At 52.5% G+C, this 27,377-nt stretch overlaps 1 protein-coding gene across 3 annotated transcripts in view; it reads left to right on the top strand.

The window, feature by feature from the left end:
- Positions 1-27,377, top strand: part of Prdm16 (PR/SET domain 16) — a 318,554-nt gene that overhangs the window by 268,192 nt on the left and 22,985 nt on the right. For 2 of the 3 annotated variants that reach the window (XM_074081539.1, XM_074081541.1), the window contains exons 4-8: positions 6,809-6,946; positions 18,087-18,189; positions 23,117-23,330; positions 25,118-25,265; positions 25,723-25,876. In XM_074081539.1, the coding sequence (XP_073937640.1) occupies positions 6,809-6,946; positions 18,087-18,189; positions 23,117-23,330; positions 25,118-25,265; positions 25,723-25,876 (757 nt within the window). The remainder of the gene's footprint in view (positions 1-6,808; positions 6,947-18,086; positions 18,190-23,116; positions 23,331-25,117; positions 25,266-25,722; positions 25,877-27,377) is intronic. The other variant, XM_074081540.1, reaches the window with a different exon arrangement.

Below are 27,377 nucleotides of genomic sequence, written 5' to 3'. Positions count from 1 at the left end.
GTGCCGGGCTGAGAGACCCTGCCGGCATCTTCCTGGAGCCACTCCCAGAAAATGCCCTCTCTCTCTTCCCCTCTCTCTCTCTCTCTCTCTCTTCCTCCCTTCCTCCCTCCCCTCCTTCCTCTCTCCTTCTCTTCCCACCCTGCCCCTTCCCTCATCCCCTCTCACTCTAAGCAAGTGGGTCCCAGGCCCACTGACCCAACTGCCAGGCTCCTGTCTGCTGGCAGCAGTGCAACCCCATGCTGCCCAGCACAATTCTCCTGAACGCTTGGTCATGTCACCACCAGGTCATAATGAGTGTCAGGATGGAGATTTATGAGCTCATCCGGGCTCTGTGTCCTCCACCACACTGAGGTGTTTGCAGAATGGCTTCCATCATAAGAATGGATTTTCTGTTCAGCTGCTTGTGGACACTGTCAATTGTAACCATTGTGTGCGTGTGCTGTGCCATTCTGCATGTGTGTGTGTGTGTGCCAGAGTGTATTTGTGTGCATGTGTATGTACATGTGTCCATCCATGTGCCTGTGGGTGTGTGTGCCTACCTACAGAAAAGGGACCCCACACAGCTTCAGGGCCAGGCTGGTTGCTCTGAATCCACTCATGGGTCCTTCAAGGATGGGTCAGTTCCAGGCTGTCAGGCAGACACTGTGCTACAGACTTCTGGGGAGCTGCACCACAGCTGCAGGATGCAGGACATGGGCCGACAGGGCAACTGGCTCCCTCCTGCTTGGTCGGAATCCATTAGGCGAGCTGACGACAGATGTTTCAGCGTTCCTGCCCATGCGCAAACCCCGGACAGGGCCGGCTGCTGACCGTGCCCATTAAATGTGAAAGAACCAGCCCAGCAGAGTGCCACAAATTACAAGTGCAGGAAGCTTCAAGTGATGTGCAAAAAAATGTCCAGGTTAAGAGAATTTTTCTATCCCTTCACTCTGAAACTCAGCATTTCTGATGGGGCTGATTTATGAGCTTGGAAAGCTGGCAGAAGACTGGGGAGCTGGAAGGCCAAGTGGGGTGAGCAGGGAAGATGAAGGCAGATTTTTCAGAAGTCCTGGGATTCCCAAGGTCCATCCCAACAGCCCCCGAGCCAGGCTTTTGAGTGTTAACCAGGCAAGGAGCATACTCCAAATCTGCACCGAGATTCAGTCTTGTAGCCACAGCGGACTCTGAGCCACTTCCTGCTAAACCAAGCCAAGAGGACATCATGGACTGGGCCACTTCCAACCCCCCTCACCCCTCCTCATTCACGTTTCATGTGCGAACAGAGCTGAGCTCTTCAGCCCTCATTTCCTCTGCCATCCACTTCTCATCTCCTCCTCAGCTTCCTGTGATGTTCCCAGACGGCCCTAGAACTGCCACAGCTACATGACTTCACACCAAAGCCTAGGCCTGAGCAGCAGTCTGGTTCCTAGACATGGCTGACATGGCGTCCACCCAAGTTGGAAAGAGTAGGCTCCTCTGCCTCAGGCTAGGCTGGCACTGCCACCCTTGGCATCAGATCTTTGACACCAACACAAGCATGTGCTCAGCTGCACATGGCTGTAGCCATAACACCTACTCCCCCCGATGACTCCTCTCAGCAGGGCCAGTTCTTCCTTCTGGGAGCACACAGAGCCCAGCAGGTTCTGGTCAGAGTCCCTGTAGGTGCCCTGAGGTCCCCTGAGCTGGGGAGAAAAAAACAGGATTCTGTTATCGTGGGTGTGGCAAGCCCCACTCCAGAGGCAGCAGGGACAGGAAGCAGTGACCAGCTTCTGTCCTGGGTTCCAGAGGTGGTGTAGGGAATGAAAACCCTGTGGTCCTCAGGTCAGCTCTAGAACATTCTAGTGGGGAGGGGAAGGCGGGCTTTCACACTACTGCCTTAGAGTTGGGCAGCACTGAGTGGTCATGTTCTGTGGGTGCCCTCTCCTCTTCTACAAAATGCAGCAATAGCAGGTAAGGGGACCCAGGTTCTGCACTCTATTCTGCCCTTTCTGGAATCAAAAAAGGCCCAGGTGCATCCATGCCCCCAAACAAGAATCCAGCAGAAGCCAGGTCTGTGGCACCCCAGACCAGCATCCCCTCAGGTGTGCTCCCCTGATCTGGGCAGAAGAGCTGCAGCTGTGAGGCCCTGTCCGTGCTACTGTCCCTCCTGCTGTCCATCAGTGTGCCCAGCAGGGACCACCTGATACCCTTGGGGCTGGACTCTCCATGCTAGAAGAGGGAGCAAGACCTGTGTGGCATCATGGGTAAAGCTTGTCCACCCAGCACACAGGCCTGGCCCATCTCCTAGTGCATATGCAGCTCAGACCTGGGGCAGGATATCCTCCTGGCGTCCTGGGGAGACACTTCTCAGAGAGAGTGCTGGTCTTTGGGAGAAAGGCATGGAAGGGTCCAGGGTGCCCAGCCCAGAGAAAAGAACCTCCTCAAAGCTTTAGGGCCACAATGAAGTAACTCTACTCTGTGACTGTCCTAGGGGCCAGGGGTTGAGGCCAGCCTTCCAGGCATGACCAGGAAGGAGAGGCTGTTGGGTCAGAGGGTGGCCCCTACCTGCAGAGTAAGAAAGGGTGGCCTGGCACTCAGGACTGGGGCCCTGGAGGATTTGTCATTGGCTCTGGGCTCTGGGTCTCTATACCCAGGAAGACAAGGACACACCAGAGACTCTGAGATGGTGTCCACTTGGGAGACAACCGGCCATGTTTGTCAAAAGAGCTGGAAATGTTTGTTGTGGCACAAAGAGTGCTAGGAAGACACAGGGACATGTTCCAGTGCCTTCAGACCATGGTGTGGACTCAACACTTGCTCTGCGAGGTGAAGAGACATGCCAAGGAGAGGGTTGTCCACCCATAAAGATCCCCAGCAGTGCAGTGTTCAACAGCATACTGGCTGTCTTGGAGCACAGCACCAGGTGCCCCACAGACCTGCCATTCAGGCAGTGGTGGTGAAGAGGGCTCAGGTGACTGCATCAGGCATGGACTCCAAGGGAGAAGTCCTGGGCAGATCACAGGGCCCGGATGGGACCAGCAGTGGCTGTGGGTCACTTTCTCATTAGGGCTGATTTGTCCTTTCCCAAAACCACCCCACTGCCACCTCTGATGGATGCATGCACTCTCACACATGTGCACACACACACACACACGCACGCACTCTCACAGACTCACATGCATGCACATACTTGCAAGGATCCCCATACATGCCAACAGTCACATGCATGCATGTACACACATACATGCACATGTGCATGGAATACACAGAGACCCATCTGTGTATACATGTACATACACACATGCAAAGATCCATGTGCATGCACGTGCATAGTCCCCCGTGGGTACCAGCACACGTACATGCATGTGTGCACGTGTTCACATGTGTGCACACACACATATGAACATGGCATGGTCACAATTTTATGCACATGTATGTGCCTGTGTACACACATTCATGCAAAGATCCACATGCATATACGCCCTCACATATGCATTTATGCACCTGTACACATGTGTACATTGAACCACATGCATGTACATATGTGCGTATACCCACATGCATTCATGCATGCATGCCAAAAAGTTCCCAGGCAGTTGAAATCATTGTTAGCTAGGTAAAGATGTGGCTCTTGTTCTAGAGGAGACAGGCCTCATGCCCAGGAAGTCAAAGCCAGGCCAACACCCTTGAGTCACAACCAGACCCCAAGAGAACCCTGGGGACAGGAATTCTCCTGTATGATAGCCATGATAGCTCACAGCACTGTTTACCAGATCTTGTAGGCTTTGCACCATAAATGGGGACAAAGAGAGTGAAAAGCAAAGAGACAGAGACAAAAAGAGGCACAGATAAGTAAGAGGCACAGAAAGGCACAGCATAGTGGGAGACAGAAACATAGAGCCTGGCAGTCAGGCACCCATCTGCACAAAGCTGTGTGCAGCAGAGACCCACAGGGAGCTCCAGCATCCAGGGGAGGGGTTCATGGTCCTTGGCAACTAGGACCTCTCCCTCCCTGTGACCCTGAAGAGGACCAGGCTGCCTTAGCACATGGAGGTGTTATTAACCATTAACCCCAGGCTGCACCTGTTCGGCTTTCTCAGTGTTTCCTGTGGGGCTTAGTTGGGAGGGGGTGTGAGAGGCCTGAGTGCCTGGGAGGAGCTTCCCCACGTGGGGCTGGTGGGCCCTGGAAGGATGGGAGAGCTGCCCCATGACTGTCATCCACATAGCCCTTTCCTCACAGCTTCTGCTCCCTCCCCCACCCCAGCCATACCTGCCAGGGTTGCTTGACTTGGGTACCTACTTGGGTAGGGCTGGCCCTGGATTTGCACAGGATAAACAGTGACCTCCAGGTTGCGTGAGAACCCAGGAGCACCCCTCTGCCCGGCAGATCTCCAAGTCTCCCCTGCCCACCCTTTGTCAGGAACCCGTTCACTGGCAAGGGTCAGCCCAGAGACAGAGCAAGTCGAGCAAGAACGACCCTGAAGACCCTGCCTCCGGGGCTCAGGAATCTGGCTTTCTGTCAGTATCTGGAGAAGAGACAGAGATGCACTGTTGGTGCTAATGTCGAACCTTTCAGAACAAGAGGTCCCGTGTCAGGCCCAGGCAGCCCAGAATCCAAGAAAATGCTTGCCAAGCAGTTGAGGGTCTTGGAGCAGGACGCTCAACACCAGTGGACCCATGACTTCCTGGGACCTGAAACGGGTCAGAAAGATTGCCCCCTCTTGGTCCCACCTGTCTGACACCAAAAATAAAGTCCATGCAAAGCAGAGACTTGTCAGAGCTGAGGGCCACAGCCCCTCTTCAGTCAGCACTGGAGATGTCCAGCAAAGCTGGGCCTGAGCATTTCCTCTCAGAAGCTCGTCACTGAAGGCAGGGGGCTGCCACAGTGGTTCCTACAGGTTTCTGGAGGGCCAGGGTTTCATGGCAGTTGGGGTGCCGTGGTACAGACGGACCCAGGCCCCTGACCAACACACTGACCTTGAATCTCTGTTTCTTCATTGACTCTGGGAGCACGTGGGTCTCACTAGTTACTCTCAGGTCACTCAGGGAGGCTCTATACACATGACCTCCTAACCTCTTTACAAAGCACCTGACTCTGGCAGAGTGGGCAGCTCCCAGACCTGAGGGCACAGCTCCTGCCCAGGTCCTCCTTTCGTGGCAGAGCACAAGGAGGACCCCAGGGAATAAGAGACCCATGGTGTCTGGTGTCATCCCCCTACTTGGACACTCACTGCCTTACTGTTCTGACTTCACTGGCTCCTTCAGATTCCCTGCTCCCATCATCCCTGTCCACCTGGACATACCTGCCCACATGAACACATCTGCCCACCTGGACACCCCTGCATGCATGACACACTTGGCTATACTGGACACACATATACACCAGGATGCATCTGCCCCAGGATGCCCCTGCACACCTGAACAGACATGCCCTAAGACATAGCTGCCCACCTGTCTATATTTGCACACCTGGGTACACCTAGACACCCACACATCTGGGAATGTCTGGACATACCTCCCCCAGGACAAACCTGTCCACTTGGACACACCTGCACATTGGCACCAGGTCATACCTGCACCCCTGTACTCAGCCTTTCTACTTCCAGGACCTCAGTATGATAGTGCGTGATACCTGCTCACCCTGCCCACCAACCTCCCTTCTACCCTCCGAGTTTACAAAAGACCTGCCCTGCTGGACCAGGGAGTGATAGCCACAGGTTGAGTCCATCCTCCCAACCTTCTTCCTGCTCTTTTCCATGCCCACTTCAGGTTCTGAGTGGCTTCCTAGGCACAAAAGCCCTCAGGAGTGGAGATGGGGGGTTGTATCAGAAAACAAGCCTGAGAAGCTGCTGCCCTGCTGTCGAAAGAGCCCAGAAGAACTCAGAGGAAAGCATCAAGAGAAAAACAAAGCAATGCCAGGGGTCCTGTGCAGGCATCTGGGTCAAACTGAAACTTCCCAGTGTTAAGGAAACAAAGGTTTTCTTACTCAGGGTGATGTGCAAGCTGACATGAGCACGCACTGACAGGGGTGCGTGTGTAGCCTTCACACACGTGCATGCACTCACAGGGGCACATATGTACACCTTCACACACATGCACATACTAACAGGTACATGTGTACACCTTCATGCACTCATGGATGCACACACTAGGACACATGCCTTGGCACATAATGCACTCACAAGGGCACATGTATACACCTTCACACACACACACATGCATGCACACACAGGAACACTCATGCATACCTGATGCACAAATGCAGGCACACACAGGGGCATGTTTATAACCTTGCAGAGGCATGCATCCATGCCTGACACACACACACATGTGTGCATACACACAGGCACATGTGCACACCTTAACACATTCATGCACATGCAAGGGCATGCATGCGCGCCTTGACACACATACGTGAACACAAATGCAGACATGCACACTTTGACACACATGCACACACGGGGCACCCAGGCTCAGATGCAGCTGCATACCCAGTGACACCTTTACCTTTGAAAATGTTTTTTTCTAGCCCAGTACCCAAGTGCCCTGAGCAGAGGCTCTGTTCTTAGACCCAGTGGCCTCTGCTTCCTCACACCTGGGACGGCTTTGCTGGGGAGTTTTCACAATGCTGGGAACTCATGTGGTTGCCTGGTCAGGGCAGTAATCTGCTCGGTGAGAACAGAAAAGGCCGTCCCTACCTCTCAACCAGGTTCCCAGAGGCTCCTAGGCACATGTGGGCTGGGTGATCTAAGGCCTTGGGGATCCCAGTGGAGCTGGCTGAGGTCCATGTGGGGTCAGAGCACCATGTGCCACACAAGGTGCCTCTGACCTTGGTTTGCTTCTTCTCCAGCAGATCTCTGAAGACCTGGGCAGTGAGAAGTTCTGTGTGGAGACTCATCAGACGGGGGCCGGCAGCTGGCTCAAGTACATCCGTGTGGCGTGCTCCTGCGATGACCAAAACCTCACCATGTGTCAGATCAACGAGCAGGTAGGTCTGGGTTGACTCGCAGGGCTGCAGACCCTTGGAGCTGTTCTTGGGGACATAGTATCCAGGTGAATGGGGTGCTGAGGTGAGAAGCAGCTAGACCTCTGTCAAGGTCTTTGGCTAAGCCCTGTCCTCCCGTGGGGGTGGCCGTTTGACATATAGCCAGTACTGGCTTTCTGGGGAGCTCCGCTGCCCTGGAATGGTTCACCAGAGCCTCAGTTGGCAGACCTTGCCTGAGGTCAACAGTGCCAGAGAAATGAGAGTTGGTGGCTGGAAGGAGACCTGCAGGAACCCAAGCTACAGGCCCTACAAATTATGGGAGACAAGAGAAGCGCAGAACAAGAACCAAACACAAGGGAATCCTGTCTAAGTGGTGCTGTTTAACCAAGTGCTCCAGATGGAGCTCCAGCCCAGAGCTACTCAGGAAACAACTAGTCCAGGCCAGGCTGAGTCATGGCCCCCAGTGCCCAGGTGCCTGAATCACATCACAGCCTGATCTGCCCACCAAGGACTTGGCCTGTTTCTGGCACAGCGTTACTTCCAGCGAGGAGCAAACTGAACGATAGTCTTCCTGAGCTGGGCTATCCTGGCTCTGGCCTCAGGTTGCCCAGGGTTGAGGAACCCCTTCCATTCCATGCCCAGCCTCTCAAGACAAGAAGCCCATAGGTCTCTGGCCCGTCAAGCTGTATTTCTTGTGGCCACCACTCCCGGGCAGGCAGCCAACGTACAGTTGATCAGGAGAGAAGGCAATGTGTTCCAGTGCTGGTTGTCACCTTGCCCCTTTCTTCAACTTAAAGCTTGCAGTTGTCCCTGGAGACTCTCCACACTCCAGCCCAGCCCCTGGTGGCAGTTTCCCTCCCGTGCTCCCAGAACATGAAGTTCCCTGAGGTGCCAGAGGCCCCAGCCCCTTGACAGCAAAGCCATTTGCTCTTGCCTGTGTCTGCAAGTGAGGTCTCATCTGCAAAGAAGGGATTCCAAAACCACTGGAGAAGACCACATAACGAAGGTCACATTCGCTTGTAACCTGTGCAAGCTCTTAAAGGTGGTTCAAGGCTCTTAACTACAGAAATATTTTGCATTTTTAAAAAAAACACAGCAAGTGGACTCTAGGGAGCCCCCCTCCCTCCTGGCCCCCTGCAGGATGTTAGATGTTGCTCCCTCATGGGCTCGGTCTCCTCAGCTCCTGGGCTCAGTCTGGACAAGTAGTGACTCCACTGGACACTGGACACCAGACACCAGCTGGTCCAGAAAGGGCCATGGATCGCCCTCTCCTACCAGGACTTCGATGGCCCTCAGTTGGAACCAAAAGTTTTGAAGGGGAAAAAAGAAAAAGAAAACCTTTTTCCAATTGCAAAAATAATAATATAGAAATTAAAGCAAAAGAGAACAGCCATAAACATTAAAACAGAACTTTAAAGATCTTTTCCTGCCTCCAGATGAAAATGAAATTTGTATGAAAGAGAATCAGATTTAGGGCACAGGGGTCTCCTCAAAGTGGCCCTCTGGAGCATGGGTCTGGCTGTGTCCTGAGGGTCTGCTGGGAAACCAAGGAGCTATGGCAGAGGCCATGGCAGGGGCTGCAGCAGGATTCACAGGGCTTTTGTGAGACATAGATTAGATCAGTGAAGGATGCAGGTTTTATTATGATTTAGGAAACAAATATTTATCAGAATTTAACTGAGGCAGTAAGGTGAGTCTCTTTGTAAAGCAAGCTTTTTAGAAAACACAGATTGATAACCTTCTCAAGGAGAAAACTGTCTTCAGAAATCTTTGTTTTATGATGAATATTTCAGAGAAGCATTTGTCTGAGCTCCACTTGAGGTCCAAGTGGGAGCCACTGCTTTGCAGCCAACTGTCCCTCCACTACCTGGACCAGGGATGAAGATGCTTTATGCCAGAACAGAAGACTAACGACCCTGAACCCTTGCTGAGTCCCTCTAGTTCAATCCCAGCTTTATCTACAAGCTGCCCTGCTCTGAGCTCCATGCTCAAGTCAGGAGCTCACTGGCTCTGCTAACTACCCAAGCTAGATGTACCATCAGACTCCTTCAGATGGCTTCTCACCTGCTAGTGTATCTCTCCAACTTGGCCATGGCCCCTGATTTCGACTCCTGGCCCTAACGATAGCTACACACTCAGAAAGAATTTGGCTTTAACTAGATGCTACCTCTAAAATGCCCAAGGCAGAAATTTCACCTCAGGCATTTCCCACCCTGTGCTGAGTCCCTCCCCTCCGAGGGAAGACAGACCTCTCTTCCTGGATGCTACAAGGCACCTGAGATTCCTGCCCAAGCCCTGCAAGGCTGCACCTCTGATCTTCATAATCCCCGCAGCAATTTCTCCTGGGCACCAGAGCAGCGGGCTGGAGGAGACTGCATCAGGCATGCTACAAGCTGTCGGGCTCTTTGTTCTCCACCCCAAAATCTCAGCTTTGAGTTTTGGCCATCAAAGGAAAATGAGCAGTTTATGGATTGTGTTCAATGCCTTTGAATAATAACATTTAAATTCATAATATGAACAATTTTTCTGAGAAACTCATGTAGTCTCCATAAATATTTGCTCACTGAATGAAGTGACTTTTAGAAATACATTTTTTCAAAGGGAATAATAGATTTCCAACTAATTGTTAGTCTCCCAAAAGCAGAGCTGCTATTTCTTTCAGGATGGCCACAGCCTCTGCAGAACGCCCTTCTGCTGGCCTGGTCCTGACCACGGAGATACCCGTTCCTGCAAAGCAGGCTGCTTTGACCCTCTCTGGGGCTAACCTTAAATTTTTCCTGAAATAGTAATAAGAAAAAAAGATTCTTAAAGATAAGCTTCTCTTTGAGGAGGTTTATTGATGAGGTTTCTCAGATTTTCCATGCACTCGACAGCTTCTAGCAGGATTTTTCAGGAAGTTATGGCTATTATACACAAGCACCATGGGCCCATGTGTGCACTATGCTTGCATACATACAAGCACAGCCACACCTGCAGTACATTCACACACATTCATGCACACATATTCACACAGTGAACAATCTCTCACACTAGAGCACACACACACAGACATGCAAATACCCCCATGCAACACTGATGCTGAAGGAAGGAATCTGAGTCTGAATGTCTGTGTTGCATCAAACTGTGTTGCGTTTGCCCAGGGTATTCAGTGGGGAAAATATTGAAGTCAGAAAGACATAGGCCCTGTTTTGAAGTTGAAGACTCATGACCTCAGTTACAGTTTTCAGAAGAAACTGAAGAGCAGAAGAGGTCTCAGTATCTTAAGAGAAAATTTTGGAAGGCACCCTGGCCTGAGGAGACCAGCCCTCCAACACATAGAGGAGAGAGACGGCTCCGAACTGAAAACTGTGTCAATGTGCAGACTGAGCTTTGATTCCACCCTGGATCTCCTGCTAATGGTGGTCAGAACTTGTGAGATCTCAGAAGCCTGGACTCCCGGGTATGCTCTGTCCTCAAGAGAGACCTACTCATTGGGGCCACATGGGAGGGAGAGGCAGTTGTGTCTCCTCTGCACCTCACTGAATTATACCTGCCCTCACTGGCTGCAGGAACTGTGACTCAGACAGGCTCTGGGAACAACAGTGCCTCCTGGCTTTGTGCAGCTCCAGGCTAGCCAGAAACCAACTCAGACCACCAGCCACGTGCCCTCACCCAGCCTCACCTGACACACCAGTCCTGCCTCGGTACAAAGGAAAAAGTTCTGCTCCTATGTGGCTAGTTGGGGCTGGAGAACACGGACATGAGAAGAAGTGAACTCTGGGGCTCAGAATGGCTCAGTGCCTGTCACATGTTTCTCTGGAGACCCCCCCTCCAACATGCTCCTTCCTGGCACCTTTGTTATGGGTGGACACCGAGTGGGTGGACTGGAGCACAGTGGCCCGTACCCCACCTTCCCGGCAGGGCTGGACAGGCTCTGTGCCCCTCACACATCTCAGGTTCCATCTTCCCCATGAACTTGCATCACTTGTAACATGGACTTCAGGGTGACATGTGTTCGCTGGTCCTATCTCCGTCTAGGCAATGAGACTCTAGGCGTTCTGTGGCTCTGAGTTGTCCCCTGCCCAGGGGACCTCTTGAGAAGGGACTTGCTCCATCCCTTGCACCTCCCTGGCCCTCCACCTTGTGGCTCTGGATGAGGGACCCAAGCAGCAGCAGAGGCCATGGTGGTCCATGATTTCCTCCTGGGCCTGGCCTTGCCACCTAAAAGGTGACTTGTGGTTTCTATACACATAGAAAGGCCACAGAAAGGCATACCAAGCTTTTCTGAGGCCAACGGTTCTGTGGCTTTCTAAAATCAAAGGCTTTAGTATGACCCATCTGGTAGGAGCAAAACACCCACAGCAGTCAATGGGGAACCAGAACTTTCTCACGGGATTTTGAGGGTGGCAGCCCCAAAGCTTTGCAGGATACCAAGCGTATCAGCAGTCATCACTGAGGCTCTGACTGGCTTTTCCAGCTTAGTGTAAACCCAAAGGCAAAGAAGCACCCACAGCCGTCTCCATTTGCTCAGCCAGCGGCTATGCCTCCACTGACCCCAGCTGCTACATCTTTCTTTCTGTTTGGAAAATTCGAGACATCCAGGTCACCCCTGGGTGGTTCTTTCTTCTGAAATTATGAGCAAATGAGTTGGTTTGAAATGTTTAGGAGACACAGCCAGGGTCTGTTCCTGGATTTGTTTTGATGTTAAGAAAGAAAACCAGGGCTTGGAAATGAAGTACCCACAGGAGGAAGCAGGGGGCGGGCAGAGGCCTATTCACAGAGGGGCTTTTTTTTCTTTTTCTCACATTTTCTCAGTAAGGCAAGAATGTCGGTGGCGGGATGTGCACCGGCCAGCAGGCTGAGGGTGGGGGCTGCCTGAGGCCACACTCCTTAGCACACCTTGGAAAGGCTTTGAGGCCAGCTTGCCCCACTCTGCTCTGTGGCTACCTACAGCAGCCCTTATCTAGAAGGGCAGCCTAAACCTGCCCTACCTGGGACAGCCCCAGGGACTGTCCGGCACAACCACCACAGAGCAGAGGGCCCGGGCACCATGCCAGGCTTGTGGCCAGAAAGCTTCAGAAAGCTTCAGCCTCAGCTGAGGACACTGAACAAGAAGGGGCTGGGTGTCCCCACAGCGGAGCAGACAGAGCAGCCCCTCCCCCAGTGAGTTAATGAAGCAATTTAGCAATAGATTAATCGACCAGGGGCACATAGCCGCGCGTCCACCCAGCCAACGCTTGTTCTTAATGAAAACTGGGTGCTGCTGGCCTCCGTGCAGCCTGGTGGCCAAGGGTTGGTCTCTTTTGGTGTCTTTGGCTTTAACAAAAAGCAAAAGAGCCCCAACCTGGAGCCCCTTTCCCACATCAGAGTGTGTGATTTGCCACGGCTAGAATTTTGAACAGGGGCGTCTTGCTCTGATCCCCCTGACATTTCCTCACTTCTTTCCTTTATCCTACATAAGTTTAAAATTCACAATCATAAATTTTTTATTTGGTTAGTTCAAATGGTACCCTCCAACAATTAGACCATTTTTACCTTTGAAAACACGAAGGCCAGCTAGGGGATTGGCCACAATATTTCTCAACCAGGTTACAGTGTCATTTTGAAATAGGTGGAAACTGTTTTGATTCAGAAAAACTGTCACATCCCACAGGGCTCTCTTTGGAACAAAGTGATCCTGTATTTGGAGGGTCACAAAGTTGAAATTCAGCCATGCTGTCACAGCACAATGACCATTTGTCAGAATTTATATCATTGTAATTAATTGTACCATTTTATTAGAAGAGGCCATTTAAGAACGTTGATTGTGTTGGGTGCTGGTGGCTCACGCCTGTAATCTTAGCTCCTTGGGAAGCTAAGATAGGGAGGACAAAGGTTCGAGGCTTACCTGGGCAAATAGTTCACAAGACTCCATCTCCAAAATAACCAGAGCAAAATGGACTGGAAGTGTGGCTTCAGCGGTAGAGCACCTGCTTTGCAAGTGCAAAGCCCTGAGTTCAAACCTCAGTCCTCCCCACCCAAAACACACACACACACAAAGAATGTTGATCATTTAATTAATGAGTAATAATTTATATTTTTACAATCCTGATCCACACTGTAAACAAAGAAAGTAATAAACGCATAGATTTTTTTTTTAATGTTTGAGCTGCTGGGAAGGTGGCAGAATATATAGCAACAAAATAATAAAGATTTAGGCACAAAATAAAACTGCTTCAATAATACATGGGAAGAGACAAATGTAACAAATCCCAGGAACACCGACGAGCCTTTTCCTCCCTGAGCTAGAGGAAGGAGGTGTCTGCATGTCCCTGAGCCTGCCAGACCTGAGCCTGCCAGAATGAGCCCAGAATGGCTGTCCCCTGCTCCTATCCAGTTCTGAAAAAGCAAGCAACCAAAACAGGCCAGAGGAAAGCCCTGGAGGGAAGTCCTGCACTCAGGGAAAGAGGAAGGAAGCCCCCTGCCCGCTTCACAACAGCTGCAAATGCTGCGCCTGCTGGATCGTGGAGCATTTTTGAAAGTTGCCTTTTAAACACCAAATGCTCCAATGGCCTCAGGGTTCTGGGTGTCCACAGCCCTTTCCCAGAGGGAGCCGGCTTACGATTTCAGGACAGCAAGCAGTTAGGATATATGGGTCAGACTTCCAAAGTCCCTGAAGCCAAGAAACAGCACTGGGACCTACCAAATGTCTTCAGAGGTCCCAAGAGATTCACTAGAATACCCAGGAATGACCTTAGGATCCAAATTCTGTCAGTAGGACAAGAGGGTTACCGGGTAAATTTGCTTTTCAACAAAGATTTTAGAGGAATCTGACTTCTGCTCGCCATGTGCCCATCTTTGTGAGAGAACCACACCAGAGCCTTCATCAATTCAAGCCAGGTGAATTCCGAAGTCCGGGATGATGAGAAATGGCTTTTTCTTTTTTTAAAACAAGCCCAGGGAAAGACATTTCACCTATTTTATTCCTACCTTTCTTTAAAATTTTTTATACTGGTCAACGAAGAGGAAGAATAAAATTGTCCAGCAGTTCACGTGATGGATACAAAGAACCATTTCATTCCAGAGAAGAGACTGTGGTGGCTGCTGCCCTGTATTCAATTCACTGACCATGAACCTGCAAGCGACTCATTTCTACCCCCGCTCCCCCCCACCCCGGCCCCCCGCCCCCGGCGGAAGCTAGATGGAATTTTTCATTATATAAATATTAAAATTCTAGATAAATGAAAATTGTGACACTTAAGTCTTCATATCTGAAAGCAGTATCTTCAACACGCTTCAGAAGGAGACAGTATCCAAAAGCTGACAGCCATCGCAAGTTATCTCTTTGTCTTCCAGAATGTGGCTGGGAGTAGTGATATTCGTTTTTATAAAAGGCTCAGTGGCTATAACTTGTCCTGCCCTAAACCCAACCTTCTTCAAGCAATTATCTGCCTTTGGGTGAGAGCTCCATTTGCCTCCAAGGAGCCACCTCTTTGTGTCTGGAAAGTGATAAAAGGGGAAGAAAATAGTCTGGGTCACCCTAAGTACAGTTACAACTCCAAGGACCTGTGTTCAGTGGCGTTCTCCCAAGTTCAATAAAAGCCCTTGTCGGCAGAAGGGAGGAAACAGAAGCTCAACTTCAGGCCCTGTCTGTTTGCCATCATTATTTTTTAGGGCTGTTTAGAACAGACATTTATTGGGCTGTAAGCTCAGCTGTTGGTAAGAGGGTCCCACCCTCGGATCCTTACAAGACAAGGAGACTGCAGGTCTGCAGTCCTGCAGCCTGACGACTCACACATGACTAAAACCGTGCAGCGCTGCAGGTCTGCAACAGGGAACAAAGACACATTCTGCTTCCTTTCCTGCAGGCCACCCTCCCCTGAAGCTGCTGTTGGGGGCTGAAAGATATCAGACTCCCGGGTTACTTTTTCCTTAAATAAACTTTCTCCTTCGCGTGGGTGAAAACTCTGCCACAGCCTATCCATGATTGGCTATCCATCCACAGGTCTCAGCACCAAGGACCGAGGGCCACACAATAAACCGACTGCAAAAACTTTTAAGGGGTCTCAATTATTTATTACGAGTCCTGCACTGAAGGGGCCTGGCGCAGTGCTGTAAATGGCAATTTTTAACGCCCACCCTAGAAGTCAAAAGACACCCAGACCTCCTCCGTCCTCCATCGGCGGGGGTTCCCTTCCCACCGAAGCCGGCCCTTGTCCCAGGAAGTCACCTGGGCCCCGCGGACCAGAAATGGTGGCTTTCACTGCGCGCCTGACTGATAAGGCCTTTCGTGCCATTTGGAACTGGTCATTAAAAAAAACAAAAACGCGGACAGCTCTCCGTGCACCTCCGCGCCCGCAGGCAAGGGCAGAGTCGGCGACTTTGGAAAAGTTTGCGTCCTTCCTGTTCGCCTCGGTACCCCCTCCAGGTGGAGGCAGGTCGGGGGCACCCCGGCCCCGCCCTTGGCTCCGCGATTAGCGCTAATAGCGACTAATTCCGTCCCGAGGCTCAAAGTCCCTGCGGCCGCAGCTGCCCAGCCCGCCGCCTGGTGTCCCCCGCCCGTCCCCGCCAGGCGCCCAGGCGGAGGTTCTGTGGGTCCCGGGCGGAGGAGGGGGCGCCCGCGGCCCAGCGCGCTACAATGTCCACGCGGGCCGGGAGGGTCCCCCGGGAGGCTCCCGTCCTCGGAGCCGGAATGGGGGTCCCGGCAGGCCCGGTGAGCCTGGGAGCAGAGGTGTGGGGGTGTGGGGTCCCAGGGCTGGGGGTCTGGGCAGCGCCGAAGGCCAGAGTCGGGTCGGGGGAGGCCCCGGCAGCAGGGATTTTATTTTGGTGGGGAGGCGGTGAGGGGTGGGTTCCCAGGTGCTTGGTGGGGCTCGCGGAAGGGAGTTGGGTGTGCCAGGGTTCCCGCAGCCTTGATGAGTTGGGGGAGAGGCATGCGGTGTGTGTGTGTGTGTGTGTGTGTGTGTGTGTTGGGGGGCGGGGGGGTCCCGGGAGTTCGGCGGCGTCCGGGAAGGGGGACCCAGCAGCAGGGCAACAGGAGGACACGGGAGCCGGAGCCGGTGCCCCGGAGCCCGTCCTCGCGCGCCCCGGAGCCCGTCCTCGCGCGCCCCGGCGATCGCAGAGGGGAGAGGCCCGTGGCGACTCTGACCCGGATCCCGGACCCCGGACCCCGGGAGCGGCCTCCTAGCCCCGACCCTCCGCTCCCCTAACCCCTGTGCCCGGGCCCAGGCCGCTGAGGCTGAGGCACTAAGCATGCACTTGCTGTATACGCTCGCTTGCTGGGGGCTTGTGCTTATTAAGGGCTCCTGACACCCGCCCTTCGGCTGAGCCGGTACTGGCGTGGCCTCCCGCACTGACTTGCTTTTTGGCATCCCGCACTGTGAGTGAATCTGATTCTGAAATAAGGTGGCTCAAGTCTGATTTTTTTTTTAAGAAACTACTCAGCCACTGTGTGAATTTTTTTTTAAGATATGGTGATGCAAAACTGGGATCTTAATAACAGTTGGTTTCATTAGAGAAAATGTGGTCCCTTTTTTAAGTCTCCATTTTAAACCTCCTACCATAGAATAACTGCAAAATAAAATAATTATTACTGACGGCACCGTGAAGGAACGTCACACACTGATGTGTGCACACCTGCCGGCTTTCTACTGTGTGCAGTTCCAGTCTGGTGTCCTGGGAATGAGAGCCAGTGGGCACTGGGGACACAGCACCACTTCTGTATGTGTCCTTTGGAACTCACTGGTGTCACTCTGGAGTTAATTGCCTGTAACTGTGGGGAGGGCGGGTGCAGCCTGGAAGGCAAGCCACTGACTAGGCTCAGTTCAGTCTCTGCAGGCCTGACCACATACAGCCACAGCTCTCAGCCAGAGCCAGCTGCCATTGAGCCTGGACCAATACTGGCCAGCAAATAGGGACAGAAGCGTCACTCATGGCAAAGACCACACCTCCCCCACAGTCCCTGGAAACCCCTCCCTGCCTGCATGATGACCAGCCCTGTTTACTTGGAGAACATTCCTCCGTCCACTGGTCCCCTCTTGTCTTTGGCCCCGTCCTCCATGAGGACAGTGAAGAGGGACAACTTTAGACAGCTGGAGGAGTCTCGGCACCAGGCCTCCCAGGGGCAGGTGGATTTCTCTGAGGCCTCTCTGCCCTGGCCAGTACTCTGATCAGGATGCAGGCCAGAAGCTCCTCGGTCCCTGTTATCAGAATTGTGTCCTAAACACCCACATGCTACAGGGAGGTTGTGGATTTCCCCGAGAGAAACACACTCAAATGTCAGTCACTTCCAGACTACAGATGCAAGCTTTCCTGAGTCAGCTGTGCTTGTGGGAGTCCTGGACCCCACTCAGAGGACTTGTATCCCTGGTGTTTTCAAGGCAGGGTCTGGCAGAGTCAAGGAAGACCCAGTTCATCCCAATCACAGTCACCCGGCACCCACAGTGTTCTGATGGCCTGGCCTCCCTTAGCTTTCTGCATCTTGGCCTCCACAGATGACTCTTTTCGGGACACATGAGGGCAAGCTGTAGCTGACATGATTCAGACTGGTGCTGCTGGTTTAGACATCCTCAGCCTGCAGAACCTACCCGGAGTCCCTCACTGGGTTCTCAGGGGTGTCACCATCTTCAACCCCCTGCCACCTGCTGGGCACCAAGCTCATGACAGGCACTCACTCCTCACCCCCAGCCTTCCTGGTTCATGGCTGCCACACTCATGTGGAAATCTCAGCCCAGTGTCCTCAGCCCATCAGGCCTGTGCCCAGCTCACAATCACTTTCATTAGCAACCAAATGCACTCTGCACCCCTAATTCCCTCCACCCCAGGCCAAGGTATTTTGCTTATAGTCACATTTTCATATTAAAAACGGACTCAGGTTCCACTCCAGATGGACAGTGAGTTGCTCTGGTGCCGACCCCCACCTGGAAGTTCACGTATTTAAGTTTGCATCCTTAAATCCCAGAACAGGATGAAATAAATTAAAAGAGACTTGATTCCTTTCGAACATAAGCTGCAAAGTTCTCACGGGGACCCTCTTAGCAGTAATTAGAAGCCTGATCAGGTGGCCCACGGCAGCCTCCCTGACAAGCAGTATTGGCGGCGTGCAGGGCAGAGTGACCACTAGGTGGCTCTGCAGATGACAACACACAGCACCAGTGCTGATCTGTCCTCTTTGGTCTCTTCATCCCAGGTTTATTATAAAGTCATTAAGGACATCGAGCCGGGTGAGGAGCTGTTGGTGCACGTGAAGGAGGGTGCCTACTCCCTGGGTGCAGTGCCACCCAGCCTGGATGGTAAGACCCCGCAGCAGCCCGGGAACCCCACCCCAGTGCAGGTGGGGCAGGGTGTGTCATTGCTTCTTGTCATGTGGCAGGACCATTCCCTGAGTTTCTGCAGACCTCAGGCCAGCAGGCAAAGCACCTTCTGATCTCAATCCTACAGCCCCTCTCTCCTTTCCTGGGCCTCAGAGCTGCTGCATCCTGAATTTAAGGAGGGCTTCAGACAACATGGGTAAATTAGAATCATACCGAATTATACCTTTGCTGAAATTATACTTTCCCTAGTACTAAAAAAAAAAAAAAAAAGACCCAAAGCCAGTTTGGTAGCTTATAAGCCTAGGAACCCAAGCTCTCCACCATGAGAAGTTTCAGTGTCACGTGAAAGAGAGGATGGCAGCATAGACATCTTTAAAATTGATGTCCACCAGTAGCTAAAAGTCCAAGAGGAATGTTAGGGGGTATTTTATTGGGGGAGGGGCAAATTTAGGGTTGGGTTGGGGCCCAGAGTAGGCTGCAGTGTTTTTAGGCTCTTTCAGCAGGGCTGCAGATATTCTCTGAATTTCCTTCTCTCTTGTTTGTCTGTCAGTACTGGTCATTAGGATGTGACAGTACCTTCCCCCGTGTGTCCCTCCATACCCAAGCATCTCTGAGGCAATGCTTGAGGAAAAGCCAGCCTCACACAGGCTCTAGGCTCTGACGTACACACTGATGCTAGTCCTTCATGGTGTTAAGCAGCGTCTGTGCACTCAGGGTCCTGGAACGGTGGCTTTGAGGAAGACTGTTGGTCACAGAGGACAGGCCCTGCAGTCCCTTGAATGTCAGTGCTGAGTAGGTGGCTCCAGGGTTCACTAACTGCTTTTCATTGGATGAGACCCCACCAGAGAACAGAAAAGTACTCTCCTTCCAGCTGTTTCCACCCTAATGAGAAGGGAGATGGTTCGAGCTCCCCTCCTGTTTCCCGTCCCCTCCCCTGCAAACACACCTAGGCTTAATGATTAATACCATCAACACCAAGGTTCTCCAAGGAGCACTCTTAATTCCTCGGTGAAGGAGAGGCACCCACCCACCAGCCAGGGGGCTTGGCTCTGGATTTAACAAGAAGGTTTTGAGACCAGACCCAGGGAACTCTGCCTTAGTTTCCCCTTTCAGCCCCACACGTAGCCGAGCAATAGGAGTCTCTCTTTTTTTCAGCAGCACTCCACATCCCTGAGTTGGTGGAAAGGGAAACACCGCAGAAGAACAATTTTACCATCTGGGTCCTCTCTGTATTCTCCCCTAAAGTTTGGTTTTAATGAGGCCATCGAGAAAAGAAAATAAATTGCCGAGATCAGTGTAGCAAAAGGAAGGTCTCATTTTCCTTAAAATAATTGTTGAAAAAGACCTGTGAATCTTAGACAGCACATGAGAACTTCAGAAGAGAAGTCTACTTAAGGAGAGTGCTCCACTGTGGAATGTCGTTTGAATAATGAAATTTCTTCCTTCCAAAAGGTTTAAAAAAAAAAAAAAAGCCCTTAATTCCTATTCCCCACCCGCCTCCCACCCTCAATACCAAATAACACGGGTCTACATTTTCCTAATAATTGATCACACATTTGTGGGCTAATTGCTTTCTACACACAATAGTCCGACATCAAATATTTGACTTTTCCTAGCCTCTGCTGTCAAGCTCTCTCCTTTGCCTCCCCAACAGCCACCTCCCCCAACCCCAGTTAAACTCAGAAAACGCAGAAAGAAAAATGCAAAAACGTTCCTCACTAAGATAATTATCATAAAAAGAAATCTTTTATCCCAGCCCCGGCTAAATGCAGCGGGCCCCTTATCACTGCAGGAATTTGGAGTAGGCTCTTGAGCGCCTTTGAGGCTGGAGTTACAGATTAGTGTGTGGATGCTGCATAATTGTGAACCCCTCGGTCTCAAAAGCCATTAGCACTGATTTATTTTTCTGTTCCCTTCCTGCTTGGCTGTAGCAGTTGCTGATGGAACTTGAGCTAGATGAGCGAGGTGCAGGGTTGACAGGCAAGACACAGGCTGCCAGCGTTAGTGCAGCGTGGTTCAGGTACGCAGCAGACCTCTGCCCCGGCCTGCAACCCCCACCACATTGAGGTGAAAAGTTCTGTTTCCAGCCGCTGTTTCTGTGTTTTGGGGAGGAAGGAGGAAACGGAGGTGCTTGTTCACTTGCGATGGGTCATACTGCCCACTGTTCTAGAGCTGCACCCATTCTCCCTTCAGGACTATAAAGAAATGCCAACCTGCTGTCCACACAGGTAGCCAGAAGGACGGAGGAGGAATCTGAGTTCAGATTCCTCAGTCAGGTGACTGAGAAATATTTTGTTTTGACTCTTGCGATGGAGGTGGGGAGAACTCTCTTTGAGAGAACTTCTTGCTCTTGGGAGAAAATAAAGAAGTCATTTGCATTCAAATACACTTTTTTGTTTAGAAAGGCGCGTAATAATTTATTTCTGCTCTCCAAAAAAGGTCAAGAGGATGCAGATCACATGAAAGAGAGATATGATATGCTGAGTTATAACCGGATATAATGTCAGGATATAGCATATCCTTGTGATAATTCTTTAAAACACAATTTCATGTGTTGGGAAAATAAAAGTGACTTGTAGCAGGTCCCAGGTGTGGACTCAAGGTCAGCCTTCTTTGCCTGGAAGAAGCTAAAAGGCCCATCTCATGGTTGGGCAAGGCTTAGACCCGTCCTGTCCCCTGTCCCCTGGGCCCTACTCTGTCCTTCTAAAGAGACAAACCAGAGTCTAAGAGTGATGGCAGCAGAGGAGGAGGAGAGCAACACTTGTCACCAAAGTGGGTTCTGGTGCCTGCAGGGTCTCCTCAGACACCCCCAGACAATCAGGCTGACTCTTCATTTCTTCATTTTAAACTCCAGAATTTTAATTTTAGATACAAATTCCAAATCAGAATGGGAAACATTTGTTGGTCAGTGGTCTTTGTTTTTAAATCTCAGCTTCTACGATTATTCTTCGTTGAGCCCAGAAAGAGCACCACATTTCCAACTTGCACCTGACATTGCAGGAGGCCCCACCTCAGCTCCTTTCAGCACACAGGGACAGCTCTGGGGGACCAAGATGGGGACATGTGCCTGGCACTCAGACATAAGGCTTCTTCCCTGGTGAAAATCTGGATCTCTGATAACAGGGGAGGATGCCAGGGGTTACAGTGAGCACCTGCCAAACTCTTGCAGGGTCGTGCTGTTTTTCTCAGAACCCTCCGTGGGAAACTGGGTCCCATCACCCTGTGCCCCAGGCCCCAACAGTAGAGAGGCTCCAGCCACAGGGCTCTGCCCCTTCCCTGGGCAAGTGACTCAGTCTCCCTGGTGGCAGCTGATCGGTGATAAAGCAGGGACACACCCCTTGTAACCCTCAAGCTGTCCAGGCTGAAAAGCGTCTCTGCCTCTCTTGAGGACTCTGAAAGGGTTTGTGGTTATTTGGTCTCTCTGACTTGGGAAGCAACAGGTGACTCCCTTCTTCCATCTGTCCCCCGGTTCCCTGCCTGCCTGCTTCCGCACCCCTTACATTTAGGCCGTTATAGCCAACATCCAGCTCTGGCTGATTAAAGCTCTGCTTGTGCTTACACCCAGCCACACACCCACACATGCTCACAATGTCACATACACACGGTCACCTGCAGTCACATTCACACACCGTCATTCACGTTAGCACACAAATACAAGCCCATCACACAAGAATTCACACACAAACATGTACACACACATTCACACCACACAACTGCACGCACAGTGTCACAAATGTACACTTGCGCACACACAATGGCCACACCAACAAACACATGCACCCACATTCACACATGCACTAAAACACATGCACACACAACACACAAAGCACATCATCGCCCATGCTCACAAACACACATGCATAACAACTGACAGAAATGCATACACATGTGCAAAGTAAACGCACACATGAACACACAAAAAGATACACGAGTGCTCAAACATGCAGGCACACTTGCACCGTGCACATACAAAAAACAAGTGTGCGCAAGTATGAAAATATGCCAGTGCAAATGTTCACGCACACAGTCATGTACAGAAGCACGTGTCTTCATGTTCACACACACGCGCACACGACTACATGTGCACACACACCTGGGTGCAAGTGCACAGGCATGCTCACACATACACATGCAGCTTCTCAAACATGGTGCAGACGTGCTGGAATGTGCGCACTCACAAACACAACTGCACGTGCACACGCTTCCCCACACAGCCGTGTACCCCTGCGCAGCTTACACACATGCACACATCTATGCACGTGACCGTGTGCACACAGATGCATTGTTCAATTCTTTCTTCAAGAGCAGGTGTTTTGTCTCCAGGCCTGGGTAGAACATAGGTCCTCTTGTGGTGGGAGACGCCCCCCTAGGTGGAAGCTGCTGTTCAGGCAGCTGCAGAAGGGGAGGTGGGAATAAGCCCAAACCCCCTCCCTGAGTCACAGCTCCGACTGACTGTTTGGCTTGGCACCATGGTCAGGCTGCTGCCTCATAAACTTAATAATAGCTGCCCCTCTTTTAATTTGTTTGACCTTGACGACAATAATTTATTATCCGCGTTGGAGCTCTGTCCTGTTTTGTCTCCTAAGTCCTAAACAAAGCACTTGGCCTGGCTTCCTTCACTCCCCAGGCAGGGCCTCCTTGAGCCCCCAGTGGCTGCCTGAGAGGCAGGGAGAGGGCCTGGTGTGCTCAGTGTTCCCACTGATGTGTCGATTGGGTCCTCCAGCATTGCCAGGGGTCTGTCCCTGTGGCCTCCACATCCCTGGGTGCAGGATGAGGACTGCAGGCCAGGATCTCCACTTGGGCACGGGCCCTAGGGCAGTGATGATGGTGGGTTTCCTGAGGTCCCCGTGGTCCCACGGGTGGGTCCCTAGCTTGCTTGCCCACCTCCCTGTCCTCTGTCTTGCAGAGGAACCCACGTTCCGCTGTGATGAGTGTGACGAGCTCTTCCAGTGCAAACTAGACCTGCGTCGCCACAAGAAGTACGCGTGCGGCTCGACAGGGGCCACACTCTATGAGGGCCTGGGGGAGGAGCTCAAGCCGGATGGCCTTGGCAGTGGCGGCAGTGACGGGCAGGCTCACGAGTGCAAGGACTGCGAGCGGATGTTCCCCAACAAGTACAGGTGCCGCCCTTGCCTTTCCTCCAGAACCAGCAGCACCCCTCCCTGTTCCTTAGCCCATCACCCTGTCAGGCTGGGGCTCCAGAGACAGACTGAGACCTAGGGCCCCCGAGTGCACCCCCTTGTCCCCCCCAACACACCAAGAACACATCCCCCAGCCCACTTGTCCAGCACTGGGGGGCATAGCAAACACATAGCTGAAGTCAGATATATTGGTGTTCCCTCGCTCTTGCTGCAAAGGGCTCAGACCCAGGAAGACCTGCCCATGCCTGACTTGGAGGCCCCACTATCCCTAAACCAAGAGGTAAACAGAAAGGCCAGTCCTGCCTGAGACCTGCCAAGATCCAGCCAGCCCCATCACTTCTCTTAGAATAAATCCCCAGGCCCACGTGCAAGGGCCACTGTCACCTCCTGAGAGGCTCATGGGGCAGCCTCACCTTCTGGACACACACAACTCCTTCTCAGTTAGTGGCCCGCAAAGGATAGCCCAAGGACCACTCATCCACTAAACCCTGGGCTCTTCTCCCCTAAGGAGGCCATTTGTCCAAGAGGGATATCAGAGACATAGGCACAGAGAGTACCAGGCCGGCTGAATGACAACCAGACACCAATAACTGGAACAGGCCCAACTGGCCCTCCCCTACCCCGAGGCCAGGCAGAAATCAGGACCCAGGGGCTGGGGGGCGGGGGTCTTGGGGACCCACATGAACCCTGGGAAAGCTGGGTGTGCTGGGCTCTGTGAGAGAAGCCAGGACCTCCAGCCTAAGTGCTCCAGGGAGCCAAGGAAGCTTTCTAGCTGGGGTGCCCCTTGTGGGGGAACATTTCTTCAGGACAGCCTTGCAAAGTCAGAGCAGAGCCCCATCAGGCCACTCACTGGCTGTGTGATTACCGAGGATTTACTGCCAATTCCGTCATGGGCTCCCTGGAGATGGCAGACCCTCCACCCTGAACAGATGACTGAGAAAATAAGTGTTGGGCAAATCCCGACTGGGCCCGTCTCAGTGAGTGTGGTAAAGAGAGTCCGTGTTTTCTTTACATAAACACATAAATCACAATTAACAACAGGGAAAAGATACAATCTCTCAGTGCTGGGGGAGCCGGCGTTCCTGATCTAAATGGATGGCTGGGCCCCGTAATTAACGGGCTGTGATATATTACTGCTTTGCTCATGAAGATTAACGGTCATCCCAGGGACAGGAGAGGCAGGGGTCCCCCGAGAGGAGATTAGAAGCTGCCCGTTCAGCCGAGAGGAGCAGCCCCTCAGAACAGCTGCTGTCCCCACCACATCTCATCTCATTTGGACACCCTGGCCCCCCACTCTTGGCCACCTGCTCAGGTGTACCTAGCTAGCCCAGTGAACATCCCAAGGCCAGTCAGAGGGGTGGCCCTAGGTTTCTCAGCCTCAACCCCACTTTGGGACTTGTGGCAGTGTTGACGCTCCTAGACACCTTTTTGTTTCTTGGCCCAAGCTTAGCCTCAAAGTTGGGATGGTCTAGAGGGACAACCAGGGCATGGGGCTGGGGTCCCACCCTACCTCCAGCTGGCTGAAAGGCGGTCTTGGATGAAGGACCATCCAGGTACCAGCTTCTTCATCTGACATAGGCAGGCTGTCTGTGGCCCTCATCCCCAGTGGCCACCTGGAGAGGAGGTGGCTGGACTTGCTGCCAGCATGCTGTTTGTCCCCCGCCCTGCCACTCCCTGCAGTTTGGTGGGGGCTCCGGGGGCCACTGAGAGGAGAACAAACCATGTGGGATTGGGGCCCAAGAGTAAGCCCCTCCCCCTGTGTACAGCTTGGAGCAACACATGATCGTCCACACGGAGGAGCGAGAGTACAAGTGTGACCAGTGCCCCAAGGCCTTCAACTGGAAGTCCAACCTCATCCGTCATCAGCTATCCCACGACAGTGGCAAACGCTTCGAATGTGAAAACTGTGTGAAGGTACCGTGCACCTGCCCTGCCGAGCACACACCTGCCCCTGCAGACAGGCAGGTCCCACCTTCCCTTCACCCTACTGTAGAGATGCAAGTGGAGGGGGCTATGGCAGAGTTAGCTGCCCAGAGGTCACCAGGGTCCTTCTGAATTTCTGGGAGACAGGGGGAGAGGGGAGCAGGAAGTCTTAGAGATTATACCCCGCAGCTCAGAAGGAACAAGACCAAGACCGGAACCTGGTACCTCTCCAGGGCAGCTTGTGTCTTCCAATGTGGAAGGTATTGGCTAGCAGGGATGAAGCCCCCAAGGCCAGGGACCCACAATGGGTCACTGCTTCAGGGAGACTGTCCTAGCCAGCTCAGAGCAGAAAGGGCAATTAGGAAGGGGGCAGGGCCTGGCGTTCCTGCCCTGGGGTTGACAGGGTGTGTTCAGGTGGTACACTGGCCAATGGAGTCCACCTCCCCAGGTGTTCACGGACCCCAGCAACCTGCAGCGGCATATCCGCTCACAGCACGTCGGTGCCCGAGCCCATGCCTGCCCTGACTGCGGCAAGACCTTCGCCACATCCTCCGGCCTGAAGCAACACAAACACATCCACAGCACGGTGAAGCCTTTCATATGTGAGTTGCCCCAGCCTGCGCCGTACCCCCTGCGGTCCGCCAGGGTGTGATCGCCTCCACACCTCCATTCAGGAGACCACTTTGCATTCAGAAAATCCTCACAGCGAGGCACAGCGTATGACCCTGGAGCCACCCAGCCTTCCCTGTGCCATGTTGTGTTGCTTGCTGGCATCCTCTGAGCTTATGAATGCATCTCTCGCTCACGCAGCCCCCGCTTCCTTCTCTCATCTCCCCCTTTGCACTTCCTTGAAGTGGCTGGAGGTAGGAAGTAGGTAAGGACCAGTCTTAACAATCCAAGGTCCTACAGAAGAGCCAGCATCCCTCCCTCACAGTGTCATCCTTCTGTCCCCTGGACTTGCACCCACCCTAGCTGAGCTCCAGCAGGAGTTCTGTGTGTGACAGTCCCTACTGAGTAGTGTCTTCTAGGGACCCTTGAGTGTGCCCAGCACTGTTCCAAGTGACTGGGACCAGCTGTGAACAAGCAGCCCCTATCCTTGTGGGGCCTACACACAGGTGGAAGGAGACAGACATCGCTAAACAAGGTGATAGGCATGACCCCTGGGGACAGCAGTACAGGGTTAGAGTCTCAGGGAGGGCCAGGTTGGTGCTGGAGTGGGTACTGCTCCTGGATATGTAATGTGAGGCACCCTGCAGGGCCCTGAAGGACAGCACACCCTGGGAACCTGCAGAGGAGGCCCAGGATTGAGGGGTAAGGTGAGAGGGACCAGAGGCCACTGCAGCCCGCTCCTGGGGGCCTTGTGGGTACACATAGGGACTTTGACCCTGATTCTCAGTGATATCAGAGGCCACTGAATGTTCCTGTGTGTGAGTGTCGTGATGAGAGTCTCTATCGGCTTCCCATCCTATGACAAGATAAACCATCTACGGAGGAAAGGTTCATTTTGGCTCACATTTTCAGTCCATGGTCACTTGGCCCTGTTGCTTTAGGGCCTATGGTGAGGCAGCACCTCATGCTGACAGAGGAGACAGCATATTGTGGCAGCCAGGAAGCAGAAAGAGAAAAAAGAAAGAAGCCAGGGTTCCCAGATCCCCTTCAAGACCACATTCTCAGTGACATCACTTCCTCCCACTAGGCCCCAGCTCCTAAAAGTCCTACCACCTCCACAGGCTGGCAGCCAAGCCTTCAATACATCAGCCTTTGGGGCACATTTACGGTGTAAACCATAAGATCAAATCACAGTGTACACACGCCTCGTGCCAACACATCATTTGATTTTGTCCTCACTATGTGACATCCTTGCAAACTCCTAAAGACCAGGACCCTTCTCTCTCTAACTCACAGAAGGAAACCAAGACACACAGGCCATCCTGAGGGCCAGATCCCAGCTTTGGGACCTAGCTCCTGACCCTGAACTGGGCAGGGCAACCCCAAGCCCTTCGATCAGTGAGGGGAGGAGTGACTGGTTGCTGGTGACCTAAGGTCAGGGTGTTCTTGCCATGTGGGAATCATTCTGGCTGTAGCCACCTGCCCCAAAAAGCC

Source organism: Castor canadensis, chromosome 7 (assembly GCF_047511655.1).
Source record: "Castor canadensis chromosome 7, mCasCan1.hap1v2, whole genome shotgun sequence".
Classification (NCBI taxonomy): Eukaryota; Metazoa; Chordata; class Mammalia; order Rodentia; family Castoridae; genus Castor; species Castor canadensis.
This window is presented reverse-complemented; position numbering and strand designations above follow the sequence as displayed.